At 50.2% G+C, this 12210-nt stretch overlaps 2 protein-coding genes across 3 annotated transcripts in view; one reads left to right on the top strand and one right to left on the bottom strand.

Annotated features, from left to right (window-relative positions):
• Positions 1 to 5954, top strand: part of CCDC9B (coiled-coil domain containing 9B) — a 33935-nt gene extending 27981 nt beyond the window's left edge. For both annotated transcript variants that reach the window (XM_065755563.1, XM_065755564.1), the window contains one exon: positions 3591 to 5954. The gene's annotated coding sequence lies outside the window, so the exon portion shown is untranslated. The remainder of the gene's footprint in view (positions 1 to 3590) is intronic.
• The window catches only part of INAFM2 (InaF motif containing 2), a 110374-nt gene extending 99669 nt beyond the window's left edge, over positions 1 to 10705 (bottom strand). The window contains exon 1 of the mRNA XM_065755567.1: positions 9967 to 10705. Within this exon, the coding sequence (XP_065611639.1) occupies positions 10109 to 10489 (381 nt within the window). The 5' untranslated portion in view covers positions 10490 to 10705 and the 3' untranslated portion in view covers positions 9967 to 10108. The remainder of the gene's footprint in view (positions 1 to 9966) is intronic.
• Between the last annotated feature and the right edge of the window lie 1505 nt (positions 10706 to 12210).

The following is a 12210-nucleotide window of genomic DNA, read 5'->3' as shown; positions in this document are numbered from 1 at the left end:
CTGCCCAATCCGTGCCTCTCCCATCTACCAGAAATACCCCTAGAAGCAGAGGAAGGAGGAATTAGAACTATACTGAGTGATAAAAGTAGTCATTAATTAGACACCAGCTAAGAGGCAGCAGTGAGCGAGAGCAGTCCATTTTCATCTCAGCAACACTGGAGATTTCTATGCTTGGCAACAGGGCCCTGAGTCACTCCAGCACAGTTCTTTACTCCACCACTCTTCAGATAAGTCATGAAAGCAGGCTTAATTATAAACTCAGCCTTAGGCCTTGGAGAAGACTTGGAAGTGACCGAAGCTGGTGTCTGCACTTAAGCACTCGTGCATCCATTTGGATGAGCTGGAACCTGAGACCAGTACTGCTCTCTGAAAACCTTCATTGCTTGGGGAGCACCAAGCATAGCAGTGCCTGGGGATCAGCCCCAGTGCACAGCTACTGAGAACTCTGGAGGCAAAAGTGATGTTCTAGGCCATCACTGTCACCTCCTCAATACCAAAGTCACCACAAAGCAATTGGACCTCTCCTTTGACACCAGTGACAGCCCACTATCAGGGCTGGCTTCCCAAAGAAGCTCATTTGCAGACAGGGTGAGTTGGGCCAGCGTGTGGTCGACAGCATGAACAATGCCAACTAATAATGCCGAGATATTTTACAGATGGTATAATTAGAAAGATTAATTAGAAAGATGGAAAGAGACAACTGAAACAAAGGAAAATGCTCACCCATGTCCTAGGCTCGCAGTAGGAAACTCCGAAGGCCAAATCTCCAGCAAAAGATCCTTCCCTACTGGTGGTCAGCCCTTAAATGGGGTCTGGGAGAGGTGGAGCCAGGCTCCACCCCTTCCCATCACACAGGTGCATTGCCTTCACCTGTGCTCCTGCGGCTGACTCAGTGCTCGCCTCAGGTGATCCCTCAGTGGCTCAGGCCATGATTCAGCAGTTCCCATACAGCCAGGAAGACAGAGGGCCTGTCTTTAATTCTCTGCTCCCAGTGTCCAGTTTGTCAGGAATACCTCTCAGCAGGGAGGAAAAAAAAAAGCAAGACCTGGATTTCTCTAGCACCAGCTCGGCATAACCAGGACAGTTCACCTCCGTAGCTTGACAGCAGGGCCCCTAGGAGCAACAAAACAGCAGCGATGACAACAACCACCAAAAAAGCAAAAGCTCATTTGGCTCAGAGAGTGAAAAGGTCTCATGTCTATTCCTGCTGTTGCTTTGAAGTTCCCAACTCAACCCAATGAGCTGCATAATGACACAGATGGCAGCCATAAATAACTGTGGGCTGGTAACGGTCACTTCCCTTCTCCCCTGACTTCTTTTGCCTTTGTTTCAGACCGTGTTACATATAAAATGCTGCAAAGCTCTGCCTTATTTTCATGTAATTCACCCCAGGGTTTTAAGTTTTGAAATATCAGCGATTCAGTTTTGATACGGTGCAAGTTCTGCAAAAATCAGCCCAGAAATCGATGGGATGATGTTGCAAAATAAAAACCTACCAACTCCCACAGGGATGTAAAAACATCCATTCCGTTGTGAGAGTCCCATTGCGTCCAACAAGTCTGCAGCAGGGCATTGCACCTGATGTCAGGGAGATGTCCTCAGTTCCAGGATCCCACCTATCCCAAAGCACAGCTGTTATCTGTAGAAGCAGATAACTCAGCAGCTACTGCTGACTCGAGACTTTCTGCAGAGCTGTGGCTCCTTGCAGCAGCCACTGTGTGCATTTCACAGCTCCCACTGCCAATGTCTATTTATGGCACTGAAAACCTCCTGCACCTTCAAACCAGTTGGAGATGCTGTGCAGCGAGCGTGGTGGGGCTTTCATCATTTGCTTCAAATAACAAGGAATAAATATTTACCCAAAGTGCAGGACTGGAATCCCTGGAGAATGGCCAACGAGTCCCAGAGAAGTAAACGATACACAAAAACCACAGAAGCTTTTTCCCCTGAATTCTCTTGAGAAAATTAATCTTAACGTCTTTAGAGGAAATGCAGCTGGGGGTACATTTCCAGAGCAGCTCCAGGGATCTGACCTCGCAGCTCCAGCTGACGTCAGCAGGAGCGGGGCAGGCAGGGACTGAGTGCTGCAGGAGCAGGGAGGGTGGATGGGGTCAGCTGTCTGATGCAAACCAGTGCTAAGGGTTGGTGAAGGAAGTGGGACAAGCAGTGGCTGACACTTCTCACTGCAGTCATGGGGCTGCAAAGAACGTACCTCTTCCCCCAAGGTTCAAGAGCTGAGAAGATACTGCTGCTGCTGTGCCTGGGATGTTGGCCCGGGGTCAGGCAGGCGGAGATCTCAAGGGTTTGGTTTGAGATTGGTTCAAGAGAAGTGAACTCGAGCAGAAGGAATGCAGGGAGGCACTGCAGGGATGTGCAGGGAATGGTCTAGCAAAATGGCTGACAGGTGTAATTTCTATTAAGACAGAGGAATAGTAAATGGCATTCAAAGCAGAAAGTAATCCTAAATCGCTGCAGCCCCCGAGTTACGGAAAAGAGGATACAGCAAACAGGAGAGAAATGCTGACCACTCTTTCTAGTTACTAAAAGCAATGACTCCAAAGCCTACCAGTGTCCTGGCTGCAAAGACCTGCTCATGCACAGAAAGGAGTCTGTATTTGAAGGACAACACTGCACAACAGGAAGGGGAACCGTCTATCTGCAGTACGGAGCCCAGGGATGACAACGAGATTTTTGGAACCGTTAATAATGATATAGATTAACATTAAGCACAACTAGCCTGGGGTCACTTCAGGCTTGTAAAACAGATGATAAAGATGTCCACAGCAGCAGCCTTAGACTCTTCCTCCAGCATCAATTATTTCAGTATGTTGGGTATGACTTGTGTGCAGTTCCATTTTGGATATCTGTGATTGGATCACTCCCCTTTGGATCTTCCCTTTTTATGGGAGCCAAGCTGTCTATTGCCTCTGCTGCCTTCACAGTATTTCATCTGTTTTTCCTTTTATATTCCTTCTCTATCCTTTCTTGTGAGCTTTGGGTGTTGAGATCTGCACCAGCGAAAGGCAGAACTGAGAATTTCAAGGTGGATGCAGAGAAATACCAACTCAAGCATCTGGTAACTAGAGAGGAAAATAAAAAAGAGTATGCCTTTCCTAAAGAAAGTCAATGTATTTAGGCAGGAAGCAGGAGAGCAATTTCAACTCACAGGTTAGTGTTTTCACTGGAGGAAAGCTGATGCAACTCCAAGCCACAGACAGAAGGATGCGGAATCCTAACCCCAGATCAGACCTTCCTCTTTGTTGCTCCAGGTGCTGTAGAGGCACAAAGAAAATCACACAGAGATTATTGCTCTTGGGCCAAAAGGAGAAAGGAAAGCAGTCTTACCTAGCCCAGAGGAGGACTGCCAGTGCGTTCCACGCAGACTCGTGTATCTGGTTCCTCCCCTGGGCTGCAGTCGCTCCCGTTGGATCTGGCAGGAAGGTATCTGGGTTACGCCACGCTGGTGCCCCCCAGCAGCCCCAGCCACGCAGGAAGGTCAGGCTGAAACTCAGCAGACACTTTTAATTTACTGCTCAGCAGTTCCCTGAGGGCTGATAATCCCGCTGCTGTCTCTGTTTTTGTTTTGCCAGGGTAACACGCTGAAGGTGGTGGATGAGAAGAGGAGCACGACGTTAGCCTCACTCTTTGATCTCCTATGAAATCAACTTTCAGCACCTTCCCTGTGCCCCTCATCACCCCCAGCTCAGTTTTGGCATCAGCCCTTCCCCTCCATACACCAAAGGGCAGGGAAGGTTACCCACACTCCCCACAAGAGAAACTCCATCACTTTTCTTTTGTGTTTGTTTTGCCTATATTGCAGCTGTGTGGCAAGCCAATGAGACGTCTACTGGATGCACTTTATTTTATTTAATAACTAATTCTGTTTAAAGTTAAGATTTTTCCTTCTGGGCAGCCTATCCACTTCCTCCCCCAGGGGCTGGGAGGGAAGCACGCGTGTCAGGAGGAGCAGATGACTGACAAAGCAGGAGACAGCACGAGAGGCTATGTTGTAGCTCAGTAGATGGGTGAAGTAGCAGTCACAGCAGCTCTTGCAATAGAGATCTGTATGTAGCTGAGGTGGTGGTGGGCACGTAGTTGCACGGGTGACGGGCACAAAGAGGAAAAAGCATTCTTGGGTTATACTGTGGAGCGTGCCAGCTATGGCATCTCATCTTGTAGAGGCCACCCTACTCCTCCAGCTAGGTAGGGTAGGGCAGAATCATCGCTCTCAGACATAGGGTTTTGGATGGTCCCATATGGAGCCAGGAGCTGGATTCAGTGATCCCTGTGGGTCCCTTCCAACTCGGATTGCTTGATGGTTCTGTGTCAGGAGAGAAGTTTTTTTCCTATGGACAGTAGCTGCTATGTTGATGAGGTATACATGAAGCTTGGCAAAATACTGCTGCCTAAGGCCAAGAAGTACAAAAGCTGCAGTGACTGGGGATACATCTCTGTGTCAAGTAGGACAAGGAGGAGGGCAGCACAAATGCAAAACCCTTCCTTCTTTAATGCCGAGGAAGGAGCTGGCAGCAAGGAACACAGCCAAACTGGAGGTGAAAGTCAGAGCCTCCCGTCAAACGCCAGCCTTCCTGGTTGTGCCTTTCAAAGCCTTGGGCTTGAATAAGAGAGCAACTGCTCCCTTGGAAGCTGCCAAGCACAACTTTTGAGCTAACTTTAAGAGATAGCTTTCAGAACTGTGTGAGCATTACAAGCACAGGCAAGCAAAAACCCCAGCTTGGATTCCCAAGCAACTGTAAGGCTCACAGCAAACAGCAACTACTGAAACATGGCTACCTGTCAAGGAGCAGGCAGAAAGCAGGCACGAGTGCTTAGACTTCTGAGTGACAGAGCAGCATGGAGAACACCCTCCCTTTGAAGCACTAAAACTTGAAGCAGTTTCAGGAATCAATTGTAGACACGTACGCGTGGAGAGTTATTGGATTTCACTGCAGGATGCATTCCCTAGCCAAAATGGCAAGCTGCCTTGGTGATAGGCTGTCTTATGTGGTGGACTGAAATGCTGTGTGCTGTTTTAATACACTAGCCATTGCACATATAAACATTTTGCCTTTCCACATAACTCAGATCCGTAGCACCTAAGCCATGAAGGACAAGCCTGGGAACTTCATTGTGCCAAATTCAGAATGTCCTGGCTTCAGAGCAGGTGTTAGCAAGAAACAGAGTGTGCAGCTTTCATGCTTTATTAGTAGAAATATCTTTGCCTCACCAAAGCCTGGACTGGGTTTATCTGGACTTGTCCAACACATAAAGGAACAGATAGATAAAAGCCAAATTATAAAACTGCTCCAGGTCCTGGAAATTCTCCATCACTTAAAGACTTGTTCTCAAACACTTGCTTTGATATTTTTTCTTAGAAGAAAAACCAACTCACTGACCTCTATGGCGATCCATTCCATCTCAGCCATTCCCATATTGCTTCAGAGTCCACGCAGTTTGTTCTTGGCTCGGGAGCTCGCTGCACACCAGCAACAGTCAAACACACAGCCAGGTAAACTTCTACACCGTCCCTGGCCCAGGACTTAGTTGCAGAGATAAAAACCCAACTTCAGTTGTTGTATCTCATTGACCTAAAGTCCTTCAAAGAAAAAAAGACCAGCTCTGCCCCCCATTCCCCTTCCTCCCCCCCCCCCCACTCCCTGCAAATCCAAATCCAACAGATTTTGCACTTAACGATGCCTAGGAAGGACGGAGCCTGTAGCAAATTCTGTGCGCTGTACTGTGCAGATGGTGTCTGCCCTCAGTGTAGTTTCTTCCTGCTTACGAACAGCCTGCTTGAATGGACTTTGGTTGGTGCCTGGATTGCAGTTCTTCAGACTTGGAAAAGTCATGGCTGGCTATTTCTTCTTTACAGTGAGAGAAAAGACTGAAAAGGTGAAAAACAAATAGTCTGACGTAGAGGGGTTATTTATATTAAATAAAAGTTATGAGAACAAGCCTCGGTTTCGTAGCATTTCTCAGCCTCGCGTGCAGAGCTTTCTCTGCACAGATTCAGTACTTCTTTGAGCAAGAGCTCCACTCAGCCTCTAGGCAAGGACCCCCCAAAGGCTCACTGCAGCCACACAGCACAACACAAGGCCCACTCTTGCACTGAGACATCGAAGCTACCTCATGGCAGTGTCACCTTTCCTGCAAGCAAAAGCGATGGCAGCTTGGAGAGTGCAAATTAAGCTGCCTGCAGAGGCACCTGTTCCCTCCCAGCAGTGGTTGGTAGCTCAGGGATTTTGTTCAAGGTGTTAATTACTCCATGCAACAGGAAAGCAGAAGCAACCATCAGGGAGAAGACGCCTTTTCCTTCAAGCCAAAGGAACAGCTTGACACTACTTTTAGTTGGCAAAATCCTACCCGCAGTTTCAACGCAACTCTGCAGCCAGATTGAATATCAAAACGGATTACAGACCAGTCCATCAATACTTGATCTCCAAGAAATAAGAAACTCAACCTAGGGGCAGAAGTACACCTGGATAAGGTTGGAAATACTTCAGCCTCCAGAGCTTTACAAGCCTAGTGCTAAAGGAGGCAAAACCAGAAAAATGTGACAGCTGCTACAGCTCTGTTCCCCATCTCAGCAAGGTTAATGCTGCAGCAGAAGGGCACCACACAGATCTCTAAGAACAAACAAAGCCCCGTACAGGGAGACTAAAGTTAAGAAATAACAGAAACATTCACTGATTTTCCACACCAATTCCCCTCTGCGTAAACTGGTTGCAAAAGGCATAGGCGCCTGAAGCTAAACTGGCACTTAGAGAGAAATTCTTGTAATTTAAAGTGTGCAGTAGTGCTTTTTTTAGTTGTGTGAAAGGCTTGAAGTCAATTAGATGTACAGAGCAGGGTACAGCACTGCTGTGAAGTTAAAGCACCGCCTGCTGCCTTCCCTTTAAGGGCTGTACAATGGCTCAGCCCGCTCACAGGTTTGCACCACAGCAATGCAGCACCAGAGATGAGGTGCTCCCAAAGCCCACTGCCTCTCTGAACAGAGACTGTTCAGAAGTCAAACTTCACCTCCTTTGCTTTAATCCATCTCTGATGCGGCTGTTTCTTGTCTCATCCTCTCTCCAGAACACACACACACACACACACACACACGTAACACACGCCAGAGGTCCAGCAAGATTAATTGCAGCTGTCCTGAAGGAGAAGCAGCCACTGATTGTGTTATCAGCATTGCACTGCAGGATTGCTTTTCAGATGAGGCCAAGAGAGAAGATGCACAGGGGGGAAACGGGTATCTCCTACTATATGAAAATGTGAGCGAGCTGCTGGAGCACATTACACGCTCCAGTAACTTTTTTCCAGCTGTTTCCCTTCCTTCTGGTCGTATCAGTGCACTCTCCTGGAACAAACTGAGCTCAACAGGACAAGACCAGTGCGTACAGACAGAGGGCAAGTGCATGAATAAGTGTAAGTCAGTCAGGTTCCTTCCTCACTCGTGGGACCCTGCTCAGACAAAAAGGAAAAGCAGAACGTGACCTGGTCCTCACTCCCAAAATAAGACCACAGACAGCACTATGCCAGATAAATTCTTATAGAGCCATCCTGCTTCCACATCAGCATCCCACAGCCAGAAGATGTGACACTGTTAACATCCTCAGATGGCTCAAACAAGCCAGCCCTTTGCACACACTGGAAGCAGACCCGCAGGCAAGTAACACGCAGGACTACATTTGTGTCAAGGGACTGATCTCCCCAGCAGCTCCAAGGATACAGCACCACAAACCATGTGCCATCTCTCACCTGATACAATGACACCAGCTAGATAACAACTCCGTACCTAACTCAGCGATCCAACAGAGGCAAGAAGGGGAAAGATTGATGCAATGCTAACAAACCGAACACCGGCAACTGCGCTGCTTCGGGGCACTGGAAATTTATGTTCAAGACACAGATTGCTTCAGTGCAAAGACAGCAACACAAAGCAAAAGCTCACAGTCCAGAACGCCAATCCAAGCTATTACCTCTTGCAGCCAAGCTGCCTTGCCCCAGAATCCCTAGCACCCTTGTCCTGAAGATCCTTTGCCACCACCACCACGCACAGGTGAGAAGCTGTAAGTTGTTCTGGCTCCTGAGCACAAGGCATCTCTCCAGTGTTACACGGCTGGTTGGAAGAGGGCCACGCAGCCCATTTAATTCAATTCCCTTCCTCTTCCATCTGCTCTAGACAGCCATGCCCTATTAGTCTTCTGAGAGCAATTGTATTTAAAGTGAAAAATGCCAGGAGTCCACGTACCTCCAGCGTGCTTGGGATGTACTGTTCCAAGCCAGCACAGACCTGCCAGCTCCGAGCTGCAGGCCAGTACCAGAGCAATCCCAGCCTTTGTATCATTCTGCCCAGCTTTTATTTATCTTTAAAGACGGTTTTAAAAATTAAACACGCGCTCCGTTCCAGAGACACTTCCCAACTGCTTCTGCATTAAGTACCAGAGCCAAAAGCCAGATTCAATTGGCACCAAGAAAAAAAGCAAAATAAAAGAGCGTGCTTTGTTTTTGCTTTGCCCATTCCTCCCCTTGGGAGCCCTTTCCTCTACAATCAGATGTACGTACCAACAACAGCACAGAGCAGCAGCATCACCAGCACCCAGAGCTCCTGCACACACACAGCAATCCTTACAAACAGGTACTGATGTGCTGCAGGCTCAAGGGAACAAAGTCACCCACTGCACACAGGGCTAAACTCATCCTGGACAAGGCTGCAGAGCAGCGTGCTGCTGTCAGGATGCCATCAGTCACTAATGCAGATAAAGGGGAAGAGCTCAGATGCTGCCCTCGAGGTAACAGTGCAGCTTTGAGTCCTCCACTCCTTCGCCTCTTCTTGCTTTCTGCAATCTGCCCTGCAGAAACATGGCAATTTTACAGGCACATTTTTGTTTGAGATGACTAAGCACGATCTTTTCCCTTCCCACCAGCTTGTGTTCCTCTCTAGCACAGCAGCAATACAAAGCCTTCTCTGCTGGAGAAGAAAACTAGAAAAGGGTGAAAGATCACATCCAAACCGCTCCATCCTTTCGCCCATTTCCTTCTGGAAATCCTCTGTATGTGGTTCTCTGCCTTTAACACGTGCTCAAGCGGAAGCATCCAGGCCTGTGCTCAAAAGCATACCAATTTCAGCATGAAACAGCTATTTCCCTCAACATAAGGAGAAAAAAAAGTACCATAGGTTTAACAGTACCAACACGATTTGTACACGACAGCAGAGCACCTTCTCCAGCCCCAGCAACGTGAGCTCCAGGCATCCCTTTGCGGCGGCACCCTACAGCCTCACCGTTATGCCATACAACTGAAACCACGGGCATGACGGCGGTGCACAGCTTCCCAGTGGGCAGCCTGAAGGTCTGGGTGGCAGCCATGCCACACCACCCGCTCAGACCTCAGCTCAGCACCCGCAGCAGGAGACGGGCGCACACGGCCTCACCTGCGGGGACCAACAACAAATGAAGATCATGATACATCATAGTGGGGTGAAAGGGACCTCAAAGGGCATCAACACATTCGGGTAGCCAAGGTCGCTCACAGCCACATCCAGCCTTGCCTTGAATGCCTCCAGGGATGGGGCATCCACAGCCCACCTGGGCAACCTGTTCCAGTGTGTCAGCACCCTCTGAGTGAAGGACTTCCTCTTAACATCTAACCTAAATCTCCTGTGTCTTAGTTTAAAGCCGTTCCTCCTTGTCTTGTCGCTATCAACCCGTGTCAAGAGTCGACCGCAGAGCAAAGAAAGCGGTCCTGCAACCCGGAGCTCCCCCAGCCCCCCACCCCACCGCAAAGAGAACGTACCGTATTACAGAGGCTTTCATACTGGGAAAATATTTTAATATAGTAAACAATTTACCTCTCACACGCTTTAAATAAGCTTACGCTCACGGCTAAACAAAACTCGGTACTGAAACAACGGGTTACAGCCTATGCATTGGCATCGCCGGTCCCGCAAGCAGCAGCTCCTCGCATAGGTACCAACAGTCCCCGCGACGTACGGAGGGCGAAGCCGGAGAAAGACGAAAAAGCCACGGAAGAATCCCACGGCGACGGGAGGGAGGAGCACCGCCGTCCCCCGGCTCAGTGTCCGGCGCTGCCCCGCGGCTCTCCGGGCACAACGTCACGGCGCACTGCGGCCCTCCCCGGCCCCGCGCGGCGCGGGGGGCTCCGGTCCGCCCGTCCCGGCCGTGCCCGCTCTCGGTGTCGGCGTTGGGCCGGGGGGCGGCGGAGCACCGCGGGGCTGCGTGGAGGAGTTGGCGGCGGGGCCGGGAAGCGAGGGAGGAGAAGCCGAGGAACCGCCGCCGCCTCCGCGCACGGGCTGCCAGATGAGGCTGTAGTAGACGGCGAGGACGATGGCGGCCAGCGAGACGGACAGCACGTAGGCCAGCACGGTGGCCAGGCGCACCCACTTCTTGTTGGTCTTGGCCGCCATGCGAGCCTTCTTGTCCCCGGTGTAAGTGGCGGGCTTGCCCCGCTCCGCCCCGGCTTCCTTCTCCTTCATGGGGGCCCGGCCCTTAGCCCGCTGCTCCACCGACCCCTCCGTGGTGGCGGGGGGGGGTGCGCGCCGCCGCTCCCCCTCAGGACATGCCGTCCTCCTCCTCCGTCTGCCGCTGCCCGCGCTGCTCCGCCGCGGGGCGGCCTCTGAGTACCGGCACCGCCCGGGCGCGGTGCGGGGAGGAGGGGACTGCGCCTGCGCGGCCGCCGGGCTTCTGTGAGGAGGGGGCGCGCCCCCCCCCCCCCCCCCCCTTCCAAAATGGCCGCCGCTCTCAGCGCCCTGAGGAGGTGAGGGAAAGGCGGGGCGGGGCAGAAGTCTTTCTCTAAGCGTGGGGGTATTGACGCTGGGGAAGGGTTGAGCCTTTTGTCGTCGCCGACTCCATCTCAGGGCGGTGAACGTGGAGACCCGTGGTGGTGAATGAGGAGGTGCGGGTCTAAAAGAGGCCAAGGACGGCTGGGAGGTGGCCCTCAACCAGGAGATAAAAGAGAGTGAGCGAGCTCTGAGTCCACTGCAGCGTTCTGTTTCTCCCTTTAGCAGCAGGGTGCGAGAGCAGGGGAAGACCTGCGTGGAGAAGGACGGCATTGCAGTGACCCTCCACGTGCTGGCCCTCAGCGTTTTCTCTGCTGCCCCAAGGAACGTGGCCCGCAGCGTGCTCACCCCATCACAGTGAACTGATTTTGGTGACGGAGTGGTGGCTTGGCTGCCCCAGCTTTCACCAGAACTTAGTCTTCCTTATCTCCATCAACACACTTCTTTCCGTTCCTGACCAATGGTATTCTAGAAGCTATGAAGCAAAACCCCTTTTTTTAACATGCAGTAGAAGGTAACACTCCTTCCCGATAATATTTACATTCTTTTGCAAGAAAATGCATCTATTTATTGCAATATTTAACATTTAACCTTTATTAAGCTGCAGCTGACAGCACGCTCCATCCTCCTGAAGTGTTTAATCTTTATGAAAAGCTGCTGCAACCCAGTGTATCTAGGAAACATTCTTTACGTGGCTATCTACAGGCCCCTTATCTCTCTTGTCCTGATTAATTACACCTGGATGCATTCTTTGCTTGAACACAAATTTCATACACCTGAACAACATGAACTGATGGCATCCTGCTGACACCACTGCCCTGAGCCATGAAAATGCATCCAGTGGTGTTCTGTAGATGCTATTGAAATAGATTGTATATGCCTGGCTGTAAAACATGTGGATGTGATTCGTGTCAAAAGACACAGTGTCAAGGATGCTGATACAATAACTGTAAACTAGCCTTAACCATAATCGGCAGAGAAAATTGCTTAAAGGAGTAAAGTTTCCTAATAAGGCATGGAAGGATAAACTGAGAACAGAACTCTGTCTGCATTTCAAGCACAAAACCTTGCAAGGTGGAGCCGGAGTGGCATTCCTGAAATCAAGGGGTGGCAGAGATAAGCATCTCAAACACAATCCTTGCAAGGCCGAGCCGGGAGGGATGAATCAGAGGGCATTGAGGAAGACAAAAAGACCTCATCCCAAAGACCTGAAGGAATGCGCGACCATCTAGCGACTAGAAGAATAAAACGATTAACCGAAAGGAGGAGGGGACTCCAGGGAATTTTAAATAAGACACCGTATAAAAGAAAAGGGAACCATCTTCCTGGTGTGTGTCGCTGGTGGAGCAGAGACACCCCGGCACACCCAGCTTATTGCTTTTTACCTTTTGATTGTAATAAAATATTCCATAATCTCC

The sequence above is a fragment of the Cyrtonyx montezumae genome, unplaced genomic scaffold (assembly GCF_038088225.1).
Source record: "Cyrtonyx montezumae isolate F1298 unplaced genomic scaffold, pur_monq_1.0 scaffold_10, whole genome shotgun sequence".
Lineage (NCBI taxonomy): Eukaryota > Metazoa > Chordata > Aves > Galliformes > Odontophoridae > Cyrtonyx > Cyrtonyx montezumae.
This window is presented reverse-complemented; position numbering and strand designations above follow the sequence as displayed.